Source organism: Anopheles coluzzii, chromosome 2 (assembly GCF_943734685.1).
Source record: "Anopheles coluzzii chromosome 2, AcolN3, whole genome shotgun sequence".
NCBI classification, from domain to species: Eukaryota; Metazoa; Arthropoda; class Insecta; order Diptera; family Culicidae; genus Anopheles; species Anopheles coluzzii.
This window is the reverse complement of record NC_064670.1, coordinates 55,115,324-55,135,675: the sequence shown is the minus strand read 5'-3', so window position 1 is coordinate 55,135,675 and position 20,352 is coordinate 55,115,324. Positions and strand designations below refer to the sequence as shown.

General features: G+C 42.4%; 4 protein-coding genes across 5 annotated transcripts; 2 read left to right on the top strand and 2 right to left on the bottom strand.

Annotated features, from left to right (window-relative positions):
- Positions 1 to 3,132, bottom strand: LOC120953536 (uncharacterized). Its single transcript, XM_049605154.1, has 2 exons — positions 829 to 3,132; positions 1 to 758 (listed from the first exon to the last, which is right to left on the bottom strand). The coding sequence occupies exons 1-2, from the start codon at positions 1,552 to 1,554 to the stop codon at positions 132 to 134; spliced, it is 1,353 nt and encodes a 450-aa protein (XP_049461111.1). The 5' UTR covers positions 1,555 to 3,132; the 3' UTR covers positions 1 to 131.
- A 6,397-nt stretch (positions 3,133 to 9,529) lies between these two features.
- Positions 9,530 to 12,747, top strand: LOC120948337 (uncharacterized). Of its 2 annotated transcripts, XM_040364553.2 has the most exons (4): positions 9,530 to 10,785; positions 12,301 to 12,392; positions 12,464 to 12,569; positions 12,633 to 12,747. In XM_040364553.2, exons 1-4 carry the CDS (start codon positions 9,726 to 9,728, stop codon positions 12,725 to 12,727), a joined length of 1,353 nt encoding a protein of 450 aa, XP_040220487.2. In that variant the 5' UTR covers positions 9,530 to 9,725; the 3' UTR covers positions 12,728 to 12,747. The 2 variants fall into 2 exon arrangements, with proteins under 2 accessions (XP_040220487.2, XP_040220486.2); XM_040364552.2 differs by having other exon boundaries at positions 12,464 to 12,727.
- Positions 12,725 to 13,914, top strand: LOC120948341 (dynein regulatory complex protein 9). The gene is made up of 2 exons (XM_040364559.2): positions 12,725 to 13,231; positions 13,293 to 13,914. Exons 1-2 carry the CDS (start codon positions 12,827 to 12,829, stop codon positions 13,830 to 13,832), a joined length of 945 nt encoding a protein of 314 aa, XP_040220493.1. The 5' UTR covers positions 12,725 to 12,826; the 3' UTR covers positions 13,833 to 13,914.
- Positions 13,897 to 20,104, bottom strand: LOC120948332 (uncharacterized). The gene is made up of 8 exons (XM_040364548.2): positions 19,735 to 20,104; positions 19,550 to 19,670; positions 18,801 to 19,494; positions 18,670 to 18,732; positions 17,454 to 18,600; positions 17,159 to 17,372; positions 16,921 to 17,061; positions 13,897 to 16,457 (listed from the first exon to the last, which is right to left on the bottom strand). The coding sequence occupies exons 1-8, from the start codon at positions 19,968 to 19,970 to the stop codon at positions 14,013 to 14,015; spliced, it is 5,061 nt and encodes a 1,686-aa protein (XP_040220482.2). The 5' UTR covers positions 19,971 to 20,104; the 3' UTR covers positions 13,897 to 14,012.
- Between the last annotated feature and the right edge of the window lie 248 nt (positions 20,105 to 20,352).

Below are 20,352 nucleotides of genomic sequence, written 5' to 3'. Positions count from 1 at the left end.
TAACATGAGAACCCCTGAAATCCCTGTATTGTGCCTTAAGTGCTTTATTTACAAAAATTGCTTTTCAATGCATACACTAGAAAACAATTTGCCCTAAACACAAAGGAACGTATGATAAGCTTCTTTCCATTCTAGAGTTGGCTACAATTAAGGCCTCTTCCGACAAACGTTTCCACGATAAATACGCTAAAGCTGAGCAACATTCCCAGACCCATGATGTAGAAGGATGTTTGCATATCGATCATGGTGAGCTTTCGAAGTGCCGGTTCTTCCTCCTGCTCCCTCAGCTGTCTGATGCGCTTCTGCAGGATCAGTGCCGTCTCGGTGTCTTCGTACCATTTCATGCACAGACCCGACTCCACGAACCGATATATGGCGGCATTGAACAGTGGTGCGAATGGCCACCCTTTTCGAACAATGTACGCCAGCGAGTACACTCGTGGACATTCATCAACGACGTGCAGCATCGGCTGTCCGTTTGGTCGAATGTATTCCGTGTTAATGATCAGATGCACGTCCGAATGACGCTCGATGCAGCACACATCCCGCTGAAACGCAGCCCGATGTCGGGCGGATTCGTTCAAGATTTGAAGCTTCCCCTTCAGCGACTGGTACAATGGGCTGAGCGAATCGTTACCGAATATGTCGAGCAGCGAGCGGGAGGAGGTGGCGATTGGCAATTCCGACTTGTCCAGTGCTGCCAGCGTGTTCAGATCTTTGTAGTACGATTTCGTGCTGAACGCTGTAGTTAAGGTGCCCTGTGAAGCGATACGACGCAACGGACATATAACCATTGGCAGGCATTCATTATCGGCGCAACAAACGTACCTGGAATGTTCCGGAGATAATAACGTTGGCTATCAGGAATGCGACTAGAAGTGTCCTTTCGATCATCCGCACTGGCAAATAGGTAGAGCTTGCACCGAGCAGTACCAGCCACATCTCGATCGATAGTACAGTGTATTGGGCCCGATCCCCTTTCAGCAAATGCTGTCTATAGCGACTCACTTTGCGCAAGGTCCAGCGCTTCAGCAGGTACCAACAGTAACCGCCGGCAAATCCAACCACTACAAACGACGTCCAAACGTACGGATGAAAACAGAGAAAAATGGCCAACCATTGCGGAATTTCCAACGATTTTGGAGACAGGATGCACAGCTGGTCAGAGTATATTGGGTGCAAAAACTCGATTCCGTGAGTATCGTAGTACTTCATGAAGCGAACGTTAAATGATACATCCGTCCGGTACTGCAGCAGATCGCCTAATGATCCAACAAAGGTATGATTCTTCAACCGATAGCCATATTCCTGCCCATCCGAGGCGTCCATCGTTTCGGCAGTAAAATTCAGCGCCACTGCCAAATTGCCCAACAACATCCCGTCCAGCCCACCCGACCCATTGGAGGCTCGGACGGACTGCTGTACGTAATGCACCTCACGGAATGACGCGGGCAGACTGTCCCATGGTAAGAGTGTTGGATTCCGTGGAAATACCGTACAGCGTATCGGTATGCCATTAAAGATGTTTAGCTTATTGTCAGCGGTAGGACTCATCGCAAAGTCCTCCCCAACATAGAACGTCAACAGCTGTTCCGTTTCCTCTGCATGAAAGGGATTGAAGAAGTGTAGCTTCTAAACGAAAGAAGGAGTTAGAATTTGAAATTAGTTGCCCGTCCCGGTCCCCAAACATACTATACCATCTGCCGTTGGGTCGGTAAGTGGCCCAATAGATATGGCGAGATTTAGAATAGAGCTGTAGCGCCATAGTCAGTAAACGGTTGGGCGTAGTTCCTCTAGCGAATAGCTTGACTGCTGTATGAACACCAAATAGTTTGAATGCACATAACGCTCACGCTCATGCAATGGGTGGCGATCTTGACAGTAACGTGCAAAGTGGCGCACTGTAGTGAACAAGAGCACCACTCCTACTTCGGCATGGTCCGGCATTACAAACAGATTGTCTCGAGCACTTAGGAAACCAGTACTGTTCATGCGTTGGATGGGCTGATCATTATCTTCTACCGTCGGTTGAATCCAATCCATGAATCCGTCATCCGCCAGTTCGTGTGTGAATGTCAGTAGGGGAATTTCAAGAAGGGAGAACCCTGCAAGTGTTACAAAGTAGGCTTAGAAATGCGAACCAGGCCCAGGTCGATCGTCTTCTTGTACATTCGTCAGATGGTTCACCAAGCTCACTATAGCAACCAAGCAGAAGCAAACGTGCACTTCGAAAGTAGCGCAACAGCAGCGAACGCATCACTTGTTCAACCAACGGTCCTATGAGTGTATCCTCGGGGAGCATACGCTCCAAACTGCACGACGTGCCTAACCACATGTGTACTAGCGTTATCGCAACAATGAAGCCTTTAGTAAACATCCTTTGAAGGTAGCGTAGTGCACGCTTGTTTACGGTATCGAAGGACAGACAAAACCGTACGCTAACCCAACATCAAATGAACTGATTCCTTTTGATTGACACGCATTTTCAGTTCCCTCCAGGACCGCGCATTGATGAATGGTTATGCCGAGCGTGCTGTTGTTACTGCGGTTGTTCCAAAGTGGACGTGGACTGATTGTTTCTCATTAGGTGTAGAATAAATAATCCATGAATTATGCGTGATTAGGAATATTGCTGAAGTGCTTCGTGTGTCGATTGCATAGTGTAGCCAAAGCCCCTAGGTATGATTTTCGGCACAGCACAATAAGGACACTGTTTTTTATCCTACTGTATATAACTTTGTTTGTTACGTACCATGAAAACGATCGCAAAGGGTATTCATTTTTATAGCCAGTAAACGGTTAGGTGCAACAGTCGTGATATTTAAGTATGTCTTATCAACATGCTCGTTATAAGTTCAAGCACCGTTATGCCCGAATCACCTCATACGCGGAAGTGACTTATGTCATTGAAGATTCCTAATCAGCTGCAGATAGCTAGACACTCAACAAAAGGCTAAGACAGGCCCAACTCGACTGAGGTTTTTGGTCCTAGGCAAGAGGAAAAACAGTTTTATCATCAGTAAAATACATAAATTAAGATATAGAAATGCGTTTTGAAGAATCAAATATATTTTCCCCTTTTAAATAATGACTATCTCAGTATTTTTATAAGAGTTTGACTATTTTTTACCACTGGCGGACCACATGCCACTCATTTGAAATAATGTACATTCGACGAAAAAGTATGACAATACGGCAGGGTCATAATAATAAACTTCATAAATACATACATAAGTAAAATATATTACTTTTAGTAGCTACTTTAGAGCTCCATTTACAGTTTAATGTCTGAGAATTAAAAATTATTTAAAATTACGTTTTTAAGGCGAATTTTGATTTTAGTGCATTTAAAACGTGTTTTACATTCAATTTTTTGTACAGTTAGGCTATTACTTTTTCATATTGTATTTTCTATTTGTTAATGTAATATAAAAGGCTCTTGGCGCAATCGTCAAAACGTATCGACCATCGTAACAACATGTCCTTCATGAACTCAAACGGACCTTGCAGGGACCGAACTACTTGAAAGACTGACGTTGTTACTCAGAAAAATACAGAGAAAAAAATAACTTATTTACCAGGTCACAACCGAACAGATAGGGCACTAACAAAACAAAGGAAATAAAGTGAGAAAGAGCAATAAAAAACTGATAATATAAGATAAATTTAATATATAAGAATAGATAATAGCGATATAAGAGATATCGCTACGTCTGCGTCTGTGTTTAGAGAAGGAAGGTTGGAAGCATAAAATCGCCTATGGATTGAAACCTCTGTTGCGTATGATCACCTGTTGCATAAAGTCTCAGCTCATGATTATGTAGAAATAAAAGAAGATGGAAAAAGCAGTTTATGATAATTACTCATACCTTCATAGTGGCCGTCGCGCTAGCTCGGAAATTTAATAATTCGAATGCATTACTCCAGATATAAAGGAACTCTGTTCTTTGAAATACTTTGGAAGTTTTTTTTATTTTTAACAAGTTTCTGTTTTATGCGACCGTTCTCGTCAATGGTTGATTTGCGACTAACTTGTAATGAAACGATCGTTCCTAAATCTATTAAAGACTACTTCGATTACACGCGGCTACTTCGTTTACACCCCCTCTCGATCGTTCATCCCAAGTTTCTTCCTCAAGACTTTCAATCAGCCAGCTTCTAATGCCTTATTGGTATGTAGCTTCGGAAGGGTTCGAATCAATGTCATTACTTTCAATTCAACATCCTGTAACAAGCCCAAGAATTGCCTCAACAAACCAGGAGGAGCTTCAGGCAGTTTTCCATGAAGAAATGCTACTTTAAAATCAGGCCTTGATGTTAACGATTCACCTTTGATAGCTTTCTTCCTAATTTCACAATTATAATGACTTACGTTTGCGCTGAGTTTTGAAGTTATCGGTTCTTCCCTTTCGCCATTTTCTTTTTCACGTATTCCTTTATCGCTTAATATTTCAAAATATTCCTCATTATTCTCTTCAATATCGACTAACTTTTGATGCACTTGCAAACCGTTGGCAGCATTATCTTTTCCGACCATTTCCCCCTCTTGCTGAAAACGGTCATTGTCCCGCTGTTCATGAAAAGGGAATTTTACATCTCGATTTTCAGAACCACAAGTGTCGTTATCCAATGAGATAAAGGCCAATTCTTGATTTTTTTTATATGGTTCTCGGCATGCGTCGCAAAAATGTGTTGATTTTCGATCGCGACCGTCTACCATACAGTTTTGCATCACCATGCCTGTAGCTTGAAATCGAAAATATTCATTACGAGGCTTTAGTGTACTCACCGCTGTCATACACATATTTGCAGATCGTCTCGTTTCTAACTGCAACTCTAGCTCATAAAGATTTTGTTTCATGTGAGCAACGCCAATTACATCCTTCTCTAGCTTCATTAGGGCTTTTTCAAAGCCATCTTCACGAGTGAAAAGCACATCGATTCCAGCATGCGACATTTTCTTTACTGAAACTAAGTTACTTCTCAACTCAGGTAAATAAATAACATTCTTCATTTCTAAAATAACGCCTTCTTTCGTTTTTCCACGCACGGTACCTTCGTATTCTCCGACTAAAGTTACACCGTCTTTGGCAACATCAACGATAAACGGTTCTTTCAATTTTCGAATGTTTTGAAGGTATTTGATGTTGTTGATGAAGTGGTCACTGCATCCGGAATCGATTACAAATGAATGTATTGCTTGCTCTTTTTCTTCCACTTCACACTGAGGTTTCACCATGAAACTCACAGTTTTGCCTGCCACAACAGAGTTAGCATTTCTGTTTTCCATCTTGGATCGGCAATCCTTTTGCATGTGGCCTAATTTTCCACACCGGTAACATCTTCCTTTGAATTTCTTCATCTGATTACTTCCACCGATAAAAGCGGTTGAATTTTCTTCGACATAGTAGTCCACCCTGTCGACTCGCTTAGACTCTTCTCCTAGTAACCGATGTTTCACCATTTCTAATGAGAGGTCTTTATCTTGGATATTTTCAAGGGCTGTCACAAGAGGATCGTAGCTATCCGGCAACGTTAAAAAAAGTTGCGATACCAAATCGTTCTCTTCCATTTTCGCACCTGCATTTTTCAACTGTCGCACTAGCTCGTCGAATTCGGCAAAATGACTTCGCATAGAACACCCTTCCTTCATGCGTAACGTGGCCAGTCGTTTGCGCAAGATCGTCTGGCTTGCCCCCGACTTCTTCGCAAAAGTGTCTTCAAGGGCTTTCCACATTTCCTTGGCTGTTCCCTTTTCTTCGACTATGGCTAGACAATCGTCTCCAACAAATCCAACCAGCAAGGATTTTGCCTTCCGGTCCATTCGCAAAAACTTGTTCCGCGGTTCTCCGACCGCCTCAGGCACGTCTTCTTCGAGCGCCTCCCAAACTTCCGAAGCTTCCAAGAACAAACGAACTCGAAAACGCCATTTTCCGTAGTTCGTTCCATTCAGCTGGGGAATGCCAACACCTTCCTTTACAGAGGAGCCCATAACCTAAAGGAACTCTGTTCTTTGAAATACTTTGGAAGTTTTTTTTTTATTTTAACAAGTTTCTCTTTTATGCGACCGTTCTCGTCAATGGTTGATTTGCGACTAACTTGTAATGAAACGATCGTTCCTAAATCTATTAAAGACTACTTCGATTACACGCGGCTACTTCGTTTACAAGATATGTGCCAATTTTAAGGTTTCCCGAACAGTTCTTTAAAACCACGTATCAAAATACCATCTTCGCACATCGATGAGGATACTACTTGGCCATGCGAATGCAAAAAAAGACCAGCATAAAAAAAACAAACTCATGGAAAACGAAAAATAATCATTCGATATATTTTCTAAAATTATATCATTTGTGTCTTCAAATCAAGTGCAAATGCAGCCATTTAACAACGGTAAATTCACATCATTTTTGAAGTTCTTTTTTTTTAGATATTTTTAAATATACTGGCCTGATTTTTAGTAGAAGCATAGCTAAAGAGTGCCCTCATCAATCAAGTGAAGGTATATTTAATTTGCAAACTGCCCAGAAAGCCTCAAAGTCAGAAAAAGGGTGAAAATATAAGGAGACTTACTCAATTATTAAAACACATGCACTATATAACAGAAAGGAATGAAAACAAAAATCTGACAAACGACATATCTGAAATATTCGCAACATGAGAGAGGGGCAATCGTGTTTCCTAATATTTTTGTTTCCATGAAATCTGAAGGCCTTTGGCCGTGTGCTGGCTGGCTCCTTCCACCCTTAACTACACCGTTTACCTCATTTTTTCCTCATCTTATCCCACTATTACTGCGGCTCAGTCAACGAACACACGTCCTTCGTTGCTGTCGCGTGTCCGGTTCACAGATATAGCTCAGACAGACGATTTATTTCTTTATTATTTAATGCCTTATCTGTAGTGAATAATTAGATACCAAATTAATGACGATTAAGAGGCATAACCACCGATAAGGCCAATTCGATCGTTACAGTTTGTAATACTTATAATAATAAAACACTTCTTTAATGAATTCTGAACTAATTGTGTTGTATTGAAAACAGTATAAAGTGATCAAATCTCTTCTCCTAACATGAATAAATGAAGTAAAAATAACAAAAAATAATAATAAACATGATATATTTCAAGTGTTCTGGTTAATGGTTAGTATTCGCGCTAGAAAGTGAACCATTATTTTCTCTAAGTGATATGCTAAATTTCAAAAGAGTGATTGACAATTGCACCTCTTTATCCGAACCAGGGCCGCTTTCCCGATACAAAGCCGAATGAAATGGAATACCAATGTCGTTTTATTCATTCCGTATGGAAAGCTATTTTTAACTGATGATTTCGATTCCGTGATAGCGGACGGGCCGATAAGTTCAAAATACCAAACCCTCCCCTTGGCCGAAAGTGTAATCATCGGTTCGTTTTCGCAAATGCGAGCGAATGCGAAACTGGAATAGGCAAATAGGGCTTCCACGATTAAGTTTACCTCCGTATCGTGTACCCCGCTCCGTGTTCCCCAAGGAAGAAAAGCCAGAGGGTAGAGAGTGGAAAATTCTGTTTGTCATACGATCACTAACAAAAGCTAAAAGTCCGTCCGTACGGGATCTAGTGAATGTGGATGAAGGGCTGAGCAGGATCTTATCTCATCTCTATTCAGCCTACATTTTCACCCCATTGCTTGCCTGCCTGCCTGCCTGCCTGCCTGACGCACTATAACCCCGCCAGAGCAGCCTGAATCTCATTGACCCACCACGAAAACGTTCTGCTACTGCTGCCGGTCTCGTCTCTACGTCTCGTATCTGTGCGTCGCCAACCCGCACAGGAAAAAGGGCATAGAACAGACGAACGAGGTGGTGCTGGGTGCTGCTGCCGGTACTGATGAAGTTAAGATATTTAATTTTCTCACGAACTTCTTCCGTCGGTGAGGAATTCCTCTAATAATCAGCAAAGGAATTCAATAATAAAATAATGACACCCTTTCGAGCAGGAGGGGCTAAGCGCATCCTTCCTGAGCGATTTGTTCTTTCCGGCAGGGGCACGTAGAAAGCACGGAGCTTTGTTGGACATAGCATGTGGTACGATTTATATGCACATAATATATCGTAAGGGCATGTAGTAGGGCCATGTATTTCTATAGTAGAAAATACTAACTTGCCAATAGCACCCAGTACCCCATATTACTTTGTAAACCCTTTCATAAGTGTGCGCCAGTAGAGAATTGTATTACAGTGCAGCGCCGTTTATCCAGGCTTCTCGGGACTTGACCTCGCCCGGGTATGCGAATAACACGGATAATGAGTCAAATGATATATTTTATCACCAATTCCTGATTAATGTTTGGAAAAATTTTGATAAAAATAACTCAGTTCTTAATACCTTTATGTTTTTCCAATGAGAATAGTTGAAATTTGCCATGAGTTAAAGCGTTTTTTGTGACGAAAATGTGTTCTTATAACCGCTTTTTTCAAATATCCTCCTCATAACGCAATGTCACCTTTGTATTGAACTGTCATTTCTCAACAGCACGGATTAACGGATAGCCGGATAAAAGGTACCCGGATAAACGGCGCTAAATGTATTTTCGTGTTTTCATCATTCTCATAACATGCTGTTTTACTGCTTATCTAACTCCTTTCAGAACTGAAGTTTCTCCTTCTATCATTCGGTCACTTATGCTCACTCAGCCCCGACCAAGCTGCGTCCAAAAGTATCGTTCCAGGAATAGGAATAGAACTATTCTCATCTCTGTAGGATTCGGGACGTCTTACCATAGTACACGTTAAAAAACTTCAGCTAAACGAAATCAACAGATAAAACAACAAACCCAACATGGTTGGCGCAGGGGTTTGGTCTCATCCATTTCCTTCCAGTCCACGTGTTACGGAACATTAACATTTGCCTTATTGCAAAGTAATCGGCTGACGTGACAATATTTTAACAGCTCCGTCATTTCTGACCACTCACCGAGACACCAGCCAAGCAAGGCCGTGATAGTACCGCATACCACTTTCAAGTGGAATAAAGACTGCTTTTCAATTCAAAACAGCACGTATGAGCTTTGGATGGTGAGCTTTAACGACATCTTCATACGATTCACCCTTGCGATGCCCAAGGAGATAATTCATTTCTGTCCCACGCTGGAAGGGCGCTAAAAGGGCCCTTACCCTTCGCACATAACGCTGAAGTGTGTACGTTTGTACGTCTCCAGCAAGCTCCGAGGCGCCTAAAAAAGATCTCTTTAAAATGGCTTGCGACAACTCCACACGCGGTTCTATTGTTCTACCACAAACACGTACAAACAGCAATCAAACACAAAAATCAATAGCTTGTGAAGAATCGTACATCGATCCTAATGACATGAATTATTTAACGGTCTGCGGGAGCGTAATCGGCGATACGATTGTAACCGATACCCGAGATCCGTTTTTGGAAGGCTATCGTCACCCGAGAAGGATCATTAATTCTTACCATTACCACAAGTGGTCGATTAATCAGAGCGGCCTGCCGAGGGAGCGGCTCGTTTCCGGGGGGATTTCGGGGAGCTCGAACATTTCGTCATGCGTTAATTGAATTAAATCGGCGTGATAAGCAACAATCGGATAACAGCAACAGAAATGCTTCCCGTAGACCGAGCTTGATAGTACTAAACAACAATTAACGACCATGAAAATGCAATCCGGAGCAACGTTAAACCCCAGGACAGAGCGCCACACCAAGCCATTCCAGTGGTAGCAATGATTCGGGACAGCTTGTTCCGACGCTTGGTGAAGCGTTCGAAGCGCTTTGTCGTGAATCTACTGACCACCACCTCGGCCCACGGTATCGGACACATTGTGCAGGAAGGGCTGCACTTCATCGAGCGTATAATATGGCTTTCCTGCATATTCATCGGTGTCTACGGTATGGTGGCACTGTCGCAGCGCATCTGGAACCGATTCCAAACTTCGCCGACCGTCATATCGATGGATCGCAATATGTACTTCTGGAACACGAGCTTTCCGAGTTTGACCATCTGTTCGCACCGGCGCATCGATGAGGATAAGCTGGCCGATTACATCCGGATGCGGGGCTTCGACGAGGACGATGCAGAGCAGTTCCGGGAGTTTATCGTGCTGCTTGCCAACGTAACGTACACCACGTTTCTCGATCTCCCGATGTACAAAACGTTCGGCATTGCGGGCTACGAGTACATGGAGCTGCTGTACAACTTGTCCTGGAGCTTTCAGCCCCAGGTCAACAGCGGCACGGCTAGTGTGCTGTCCGTGCAGCCCACCATTACCGAGCTGGGGCTGTGTTTGGCAGTGAACTCGCGCATTGCCGTGTACAATTCGTACGAGTATTGGCAATCTCGGCGCTGGGAGCGCGTCCACGAGCCGGCCCCGCTGGTGGTGCATCCACTGGACGGGGAGGTATACGGGCAGCTGATCAAGCTCGAAAGTTCCTACGAAGTGTTCTTCCACGGATCGATGGAGGTGGCCGAAATCTCCAAACGGCAGTACTCTTTCCAGGAGTCTTACTATACGACGGTGGAGCTGCTGGCGCTAGAAATACTTACCTCCAGCAACGCCCGCGAACTATCCATCTCCCAGCGGCAGTGTCGGTTTACGCACGAGGACGAAATGCTCCTGTTCAGTCCGGTTTACAGCTACAATTTGTGCCGCATCGAGTGCCGGATGAAGTTCGCTTTCAAACTGTGCGGCTGTGTGCCCCATTTCTATCGACCGGTCGGTAAGGGCAACTTCCGTTACCGTATCTGTGACTTTGAAGGTTTACGATGCCTAGGACAGCGGGCAGGTAAGGGCACACGTGGTGATTATTTACACCTTCGGTTTATGAGTTGTTCATTCTTTAATTAAAGTAAGGTTTCAACGAACTGTCCTGGCTACAAATCTCTGCTTTATATCGATTCTGAAACGAATTTGTTGCCAATACCAGTTCCTCAAGCTGCAGCAGTGCTGTATTACATCGCGAATCTTAATATTCGTATAAATAATCATTTTTGCGAATCTTTATCGACTGGTAACTGAAGTGATGAGTAACCCAGAGTGTATCCATTCCGACTTTGGCACTAAAAAACTGATTCTGACTCTGGATCAGTTTTGACTCCTCAATACCGAACGAGTCCGTCCGTCAAGTCTGGTGAGTCCGGGAGAGTTCGGTCGAGTTTGGGCAAGTCCGATCGTGTACGGATCCGATTTTTTTTATATTCCACTTCAAATCAGTTTGGAATCGGATCGATCTAACTTAGTAAAAAGTAAGTAATTTACTCATTGCTACTGCTACCGATCTTATACCGGTCCAAGTACCGCAGTGATTTCACTAAATCAGGGAGAAATACACCAAAGAAATTAAGCTTAGGAATAGAAATTTCGTAAAAGTTGTTAATTCCTGTTTCTAAAACTGTCAAAAATGATTGTAGAGAAGTTGAAGAAATTATGAACATGCTATTTTCAATTCTTGAGTAGTAAAAAAAAAATTTGGAAATAAACTTTTGGTAAAATTTCCGAAAGTATCATAACAGTACATGAACATAAACAGTAGAGAAAATAAATGTTTCCTCTACTATATTAAATAGATTTAAAAAAAACTCAAACAATGATTACTTCTTGTTGTTTTTTTATAGTTAACTACTTTTACTTTGGTCCTACATAATTTCTTACTAGGATTTTAAACGTTACTATCAGAAGTCATCCCGAAATATGTTTTTTTTTTTTTTCAAAAAGTTTAAAATTTTGAAAGGATATGGGATATAAAATAAATATAAAACCATGAAGACAGGAAAAACACTCTCCCCAAATACTGTACGATACGATGGAGCGTAGTACTGGGTTAGTAGTAGATTTATTAAAGAATTCCTAGCCTGCCATACTTAGTTCGAATCCTCTCCGGACCGACGTATTTTCATATCAAGGATTGTATATTCAATTGTGCAGGCAAGCATGCTATTAATACTATATTTCGAATGTTGTTTCCAAGCGCACAACGCGATCGTGTAGATCACTGCCATGTCCCTTTATGCTCATACGACCAAACTAATCTCTTAATTATCACCGATAGGTAAAGGGGTGACTCATTTTATAAGAACAGTAATATTAAAGACTACCTTATGTGTTATCACAGAAATCTATACCATTCCTATTCCTCACACGCATCATTCCCTTACCATTTTAGAATAGATTTGTTTTTATCCTCGTAAACCTAAATTGTAAACGTTGTTTTCGCAAATTAAATTTTTAGCCTTAAGCGAAAGTTTATTCCACAAATAGACAAACAATATATTAACAAAGGTGATGATGATAATCATTGCAGATGAGATGATAACGCTGCGCTCTAAAAAGAACCCAATCGATTGTAACTGTCTACCGAATTGTGATGATTCCAACTTCTTCATACAAGCATACGTTCGTATTTGTAGGGTTTCAGTTTTGCGCGATCGTTCCATCACTTGTTGTTCGTGTTGTTCTCGTTGCAGCGATCGCGTGAGTGGTTTCTTGGCGCCAATCTTCAGTGGGGTTTGACGGATTATCCCAAAATGCAGTTGAACAGGGACATTATATTCGGGTTGTCGGATGTATTCGGTAAGATGCTGCAACAATTTCACAATACATTTCAATCTGTTCTTCGATTCGATTCATTTTCAGTGTACATTGGTGGATTGGGAGGGTTCTTTCTCGGGTGCAGTTTGATCACATTTGCAGAGTTCGTGTTCTTTCTCACCTGGAGACTATTTAAATAATCTCCACGTGCTGTTAGTTAATGCTGTGCGCCCCGAGTGGTACATCATACATTTGAACAATCGTAGCAACCAGAGCACAATCTCTATAGAGAAGGTAAGATGGCCGATGCAAGATTCGAAGAAAGTATCCTCATCATAAGAGCAATTGTAGCGGAATGTTTACGAAAGCTTGAAATTCTCAGCTGGTGTGAGAAGAATGCACACTTGTATGACTCTACTCGCACGTATTCCATTGCTAAATTGCTACAGCACAGAAACAAAGGATTGCATTCGATAGTGATTGAGCTGTCCGAAAATCCGAAACATCTAGCATCCGAATCTTGTAGCTCATACGCTACTACCTCCCTTGGCAGTGTGATACCCCGCGATGATAGTGCTTCGGGAGAAGATCGAATCTACTACGATCGTTTTGAATACATGGACCGCTGTAAAAAAGTGCTCAGTTTAGCGAAAAAACACGACGCTCTGAAATTTCAGTGCCACGAGCTAAACCATCAGCTTCACGTAAGAATCAAGCAGAACCAAGTTTGTTCGTGAGACAATTCCTCTCCGCTATCCTCCCTAGGTAGCATCGCAAATCGAAATAGCGAAACAGCGGTTCGTGGGGTTTTGGGAATCAGCACGTAAAGAGCAACTGAAGCAGTCCATTTTGCTAGACGTACAAAATCTACGCAAGAAACAAACGTTTATCGAGGGAGAACGGACCAATGCACTACAAGCTGCCGGTATCATCGACCAGTACTACGATTGGAAGCTGGCCAGCATTGAAAGTGAGATTGAAAATTGGATGAACCGGTTCGATCGCGAAAAGGAGGAGCAAGATGCCCGATTTCAGAAAGCGCGCGCTACGGAAAAGTACTGGAACGAGTTGTTGCAAATTCATGAACAACAAGTGCGGGATATAGGCCTTTTAGAAGTCGACTTGGAGCGTTGGGAGGAGGATGCAAAGTTCAAAGTGTTTTGTCACAGAATGGCCACTAAATTGCAAGCCTGGTGGCGAGGCGTGATGGTCAGAAAAGGCTTTGGCAGGTTTGGCACAGCTGGAAGAAACAGGGGAAAGAAAGGCAAGGGCAAAGACAAAAAAGCTAAAAAGACAAGGAAATAGAATTGTACGGCTGGGTCCAGAGCCACTATATGATGCACACAAACCAAATTAAACGCTTTGGAAATTAAATGTCATAAGTTAACGCGTAAGTCTTATATTTACATCGCTGTACAACACAATACTACAAATGTTATTTACAAAGTGGCTTTCAACCCATGACCGGATTGATTCCAGCTCGGTTCATTTCTGTTTAACCTGGCGTAACATTCGCAGCAAAAATTCAAACCTATTTCGTATCTGCTCACTAGTCCTAGATGGTATTTTCTGTTCGATCTGCTGAATGAACGTATCTACCGATGAGTATCCTTTTATTATATCCTGCAGAATTATTTTGTCTTCCTCTCGCGTCCAACTTGGCGCATCTATACTGTTGGCTTGCTTCTGTCCTTCTGGTTCCTGGCGCGTTTCAACATTAGTACTATTATTACTGACTTTAACACTACAACCACCAGCACTAGTATTTCCGCCACTACTACTACTACTACCACTACTACTGCTGCTGTTGGATATTACAGGCGCGGATTGTTTTGCTGGTTGTACTGTTGTTTCTGGCTTTTTCTTCACACTGCATGCTGGATCAGCTGGGCTAGTTCCGTCTAACTGTCGCTCTTCCTGAGAGCTTGTTTGTGGTGAGTCAACAAGCGATTTTAATTTCCGCGCCGTTGCCAAAGCCTTGGACTCTGGCGGTATCGTTATCGCCACTGTAGAAGCAGCAGCCGCCTTCTTTGACGTCGCTGATTCCTTATTACTCACTGGCGATGATTTCTCATCGCCCGGCGAGTTTCCTGTCTTACGTGGACTCGGCGAATTGAATCGTTTTTTCAACGGTAGCTTTGGTGTTAGCTTTTTGGAAGTGGTTCCTGGTTTATTGTCCTCCTCATTTGCATGAGCATTTGCAACGGAAGTTTCGGGTAAGGGTCGGACGTCCATTTCTTTACTATTCTCTACCAACAGATGAGCAACATCCGCATACGTGATACCTTTCGGGCAGTGTACCAACGGGTTCAGACGAATGGCATGTGCCATCAGCGTCGCATCATCACAGAGATTCTCGCCATTCGTTACTGTCTCTTCAGATGAAGGCTGGTCGGGGACAGCCACCTTCGTGAGAAAATTATTCGCAAGAAATGTCAATCGTGCTGGTTGAGCCCCTTGGAATATTCTTCCCTGTATGTAACGAATTGCATTGGAAGAACCAGGTACTTCTGACACTTCCGGAAGCGTTTCAATGTAGGACACATGTTCGTAAACCGATCCAGCATCGAAGCTATCATTTAGGGCGTGTTTTTTCAGCCCAATGTGTTCGTAGTCACATACGGGCGATTCGGGAGGACGTTCGCCGGGAAATAGTTGCAGGAACCATTCGGTAAGAAGCGTACTGCTCTTGAGCAGTGGTAATACTTTCGTTTTCACTTGTTCCATCGTAACGTCCGGTTCGTTGGACAGTTCGTTTAGGCAAGCATGTATCTTTTTGATCTGGGATGGCTGTTTGGCAAAGAACACATTTAGCTTCTCTAGAAAATCTCCCATGTTTGTCAGAATAAAGTGCTCGAAAAATTTCCCCACCTCGGCCGCCTGGCCCGGCAGCAGGAAGGTAAGAAACATGTCCACCAGCTGTGGAAAGCTTTCTCCCAGCAAGTCTTCGATTTGATAGTACAACACAGACACCCGGTTCTCCGACTCATCATAGTTCCTCAAAATCTGCTCAAAGCGCTGCAGCAGATCACCACGACCGGATGCAAGCAACGTTTCCTCCACCTTTTCGTAGTAGTTAAACGCATACGTAGCATCCTTGTCTTCCATGCTACGGTAATCCTCAAATTGGTGTGTAATGTATTCGGCGTTTATGACGAGACTGCCATCAGTACGATGGCTGCATGATAGTCGCAATAAACCTTGCTGTACCTGCCGGTAAGAACAATGTGGCAGAGGTTTGTATTGATATGCATCAAGGTTTTCACACATTTTTCGTAGTTCATCTAGAAATCGACAATACACTTCTAAAGTTTTGAAGTGAGCATACACACGGTACAGCGGGTGAGTTGCATCCGCAAGCAATGAACCTGTCAGCTCCTGTTTTACTTCGTTCTTCAGCACCCGCAGATATTTTTTCATGGCAGCGTACAGTGTCGCGACTGCTGCCGAGCGTGAAAGATTACCATGTTGGCCACTACCATTCTTAGCATTTTCATCCCCCAACAAAGACACACAATGTTTCGCAGGGAAAACAGACTCATCACTGATACTGGACACAGCGGTGCTTATGTCGGTATTTTCGCCATCACTTGGACCCTCCACAATCACAGGCACATCATTTTCTCGGACGCTATCCAAAAAGCTCACCACAAACTTATCGTAAGCAACACGGACAACCGCACCAACTTGCGCATCCGCCGCATCATTGTTCACTGGCTGACTTCTTTCCGTGTCACTGTTTTGTAACGGAATGCACTGATTCTGCGTTTGAATTGTTGTTTCCGATTCTCCTTCCGGAAGCAGCACACCTACGCTGAATGCACTATCCGGTCCGTTCGATGCGCCTCCCGGCGGTGGTATTTGAGGAGCTCCATTGTACACGATTGGTTGCGGCCCGCTCTTATTACACGGCAGTATATCAAGGAAAGCCTTTGGATGAAAGATTCAAGCAAAAATGTAAGCCAATCGAACGACAAAACATACAAAATGTAGTACTTTAAAAGGACAGGCACAAAGCACAAGCCAACTAGTTTACGGCATTTTTGCTTTGTTGTGACGTTTCGACAAGGTCGAAATTACTGGGATTAGGCGAGGGAATTTACCGCCGCAACTTTCCGCACATCATGCTTGCGTGTGATCAATTGGAGACAAAAAGTAAAAAAAAGCCAATCTATGGCAAATAATTACCAAACAAAAGATGCTAGCAAACTTAATAACACAACGACACAAAACACCAAAAATGTATTGACATAAACCGAAATTGTCAAACAATTTACACGATGCCACCTTGCGGACAAATTTCCAAGCTTGGGGTAGAAATATTATTTCGGTTTAGTTTTTTGAATTACATGTTCAATAAGTACCTACGAGATTTTTGCACACTTTCACTTACCTTTCTCTGAACATGTATATACCGTTCCCAATTATAATGGAGCGTGTCCTTGTGGTACTGTGAAAGTGGAATAACATTATTTGCGTCAAACACCTCCAGCTCATGCTGATACGGAGGCGCATAACCGTTGAGAAGGAAAAACTGTTGAAGTAGAAAATAAAGCAAAACGAAGATAACATCTTGCAATATTGCACCGCATCGAACAAATGATAAATGGCAAAGAAAGCAAATAACTTACCGATATAGGATTGGACGGTTTACCCGGATCTGATTTTCGTTTATATACTAAGTTTTTCAAACGAGCCGTGCTGAACATACCCTGAACATAGTGTTTAGCAACATATTCACAAACTGTTCCTAGTGGGACCTTCTGCAGTGCATTTTTCGATTTTAAATATTTACTATTTTTCTCAAGCGCTTCTTGTGCTCGCTCTAACCATGTTGCAATCAAGCTGAAATGAGAGTAGTTATTAAAATTAATTAATGCTTGTGACAATACCACGAACCACTAGCAAAGGAAGAATTCAACGTACTGTTTTTCACAGTTGTATGCGCCGCTTGCTTGCAAGGAAAGGCAAGTGCGGAAAGCTTTGTACGGTATCAGGGACGGATATATGAAGGCCCTGCAATTTATGATCTTTTCTCTAACCATCCAATGAAAATCACTGTGATAAATTCGACGTATCTTTCGCTCCTTTTCCTCTCTATCTAATTCATCTTTCCAGAATTTCAGCAGCGACTTTGTGTTGTCATCGTCCACGGCTAACTGATTCTCCCAACTTTGACAACAATCTAATGCCAATGGCAAATTCCACGGAACAATGTTTGGCTTCGCTCTTCCAATCTGCACTAGTTCTGTAAGCATCGTTTTAAACTTGGGTGCCATCTGCCACATCGTGGGATGACCATATGTTTGCAGAAAATGCTGCGCGGTCAGCTGAACGTGCATTCGTAGCTGCTGGTGCAGTAATTTAAATTGATAATCATTCATTCCTGGTGCCGTTTCCGATACGTTCACTTCGACTGGCACGGTTGTAGAGCTAAGGCGATACCTCTTTGGCGACAACTCATCCCCCGGAGTTTCCTCTAGGCTATTATATTTCAATAGAAACTTCGGTTGTGTCGTACAGTTCTGCAGAACGGTGTAATTATAGGAATCGTTTTGACTATTTGTTTCATTTGAGATCGTTGAAAATATTGCCGTCGACTGTAAAGAAGCTGCTCCGTTGATGTCACTATCATCCGCACTACTGGATATCGATGGCATATCGTTATGAGTTGGAAATTGTACGCATTCAGTAGCGTACATAGTTGGGTTATATCCAGAACCAGAGCCAGGAGTATCCAACTGTTCCGTAGTTTGAACAAACTCATTGACCGATGGTTTCGGTGGTAACACAGCCGTCGACGACAACTGTTCTGGCATGGTTGAAACATTACTTTCAGCAATGGTTGACTGTATCGTATCATCGATACAATTACTATCTTCTGCTGGAACAGGCGTACTTAACAAAGCATCTCGATCATTCATTTGAGAATTTAAAGATTCGTTGATAGTTTTAGTCAAAGTTTCTTCTAACAGAGATTGATCGTCCGTCGCACCCATTTCCATTAACTCTTGAACCAACTCATTCAGTTCCTTTTTGGAAACTTTCAATGTTTTCATTTCCTCGGGATCCACTACAAACAAAATTAAATTAAAAAAGTTATCCACACTCAGAGTAATTTTTTAGTATTTGCAATGCATACATGGTATTCCTTCGGCCGCAACATACTCTGGATCGTTATCATCATCATCTTCCAAATTATTCGCTGCAGTGTCAATGACAGGAAAAAAATATTAGGAAAAGGATCTACAAACATTGCTTCAATTAACTCACGTAATGGCTTGGTGAACTCCTCCAAAAAATCCTTCCAAGCTTGATCCATTTCCCCGTCATATTCATACATATCCTTCGTAATATCCGGTGGTATAAATGTAGATTCCAGTGTTTCAATTGTAGTCGTTGTTAAGCATAACTTGGACCGAGTTCGTAATGCAATATTTTCTTGCTCCTGCTCCTGCTCAGATTGCGAGCATTGGCTATCGTTTCGAGGTTTTGGAATCTTAAACAGACCATCTTTAGTATACCGAACGTACGGTTCATTATCCGGATCAACAACAGAAGCCACTGATGCTGGCGTTCTGGGTTGCGAATCGACATCCGACACAGTGGTATTTGGATCATCATCGGAGACAATTTCGTCCTCTGTTGGCTTATACTCCTCATCGTCATCGTCTGAATTTAACTCTTCGCGGATCAAAGCCGCCACCTCATCATCAGGGATTGGTTCGTTGAGCGAAGCAATCGGCAAAGGTATTTGCTTCAGCTGCTTTGCCTTTAAGCGTGTCAGTTTGGGCTCAGGTTGCACTTTCTCATCATCATCATCATCATCATCATCATCATCATCATCATCGTCATCTTCATGACTCACCGATTTTGATGCTTTACTGACATCTTCTTTTAATTTCTGAGTATCCTCTTCCTCCTTCAGCAAAACCATAGCGAACACATGATCGTTAGCAACAATGTTCTGCAAAATTTAAAGTGTTCATTTTCTGTCGCTAGCCTTAGTCACAAAACCTTACCTTTAACAGCTTTTTGACACACATCGAAGTAAGATTATTTTTAACTGCTGCAGTTTGTATTGATTCTTCAAAGTTTTTGTCAAACAGTTCTTTATCCTCTTCGGATAACGAAATTCTTCGCCTGAAATGGGTTTACATTTGTTTTGTAAATGCCACTACATCTACAATGAATTAAACACATTTACCTTTTTCTTCGTAGCTGTCGTTTGTTTGCAGTGCCTTGTAACGAGGCCGGTGCCAAGGGTGTGGATTGTTTGGCAGAATTGATGCCGTCCACGAAATCAGCCAAGTGCCTGCTTGATGCATTTTCAGGAGATGAGGTAGATGCCGCACTGGAACTTTCATTTTCCATAGTTTTACTGTTTTTAAGCTTTTCACATGTTTTAGATTTAGGTCGTCTAAGATTTTTTTCCGGCGTCATTTTTTAAGGCACACCACAGCTTCAAGACCGATTGCAATCAACGTATTTTTGATTCTGTTCTAGCATTGCACAGTTTGTTCAGGCATACGGATAAGCCCGCTTTGTTTACACCGCTTGTTGTTTGTATGGATTTTGTGACAAATCTCGTGACAGCCAAAATGACCAGGCTGGACCAAAGCACATTGACGTTTATCGTAGCTTTTCTGTAGTCACCGTGATCACATTAAAATCACGAAAACTATTGAAATTTATCGAGTTTCCTTAATAAGTAAAGTAATTTATCATTAAATTTAAATGAAAGTAAATTATTTTTCAAAAACAAAGTTGTAATTAGCTTTCCAATAACTTTTCAATATTATCCGTTCGTTCACGTACATTGGCC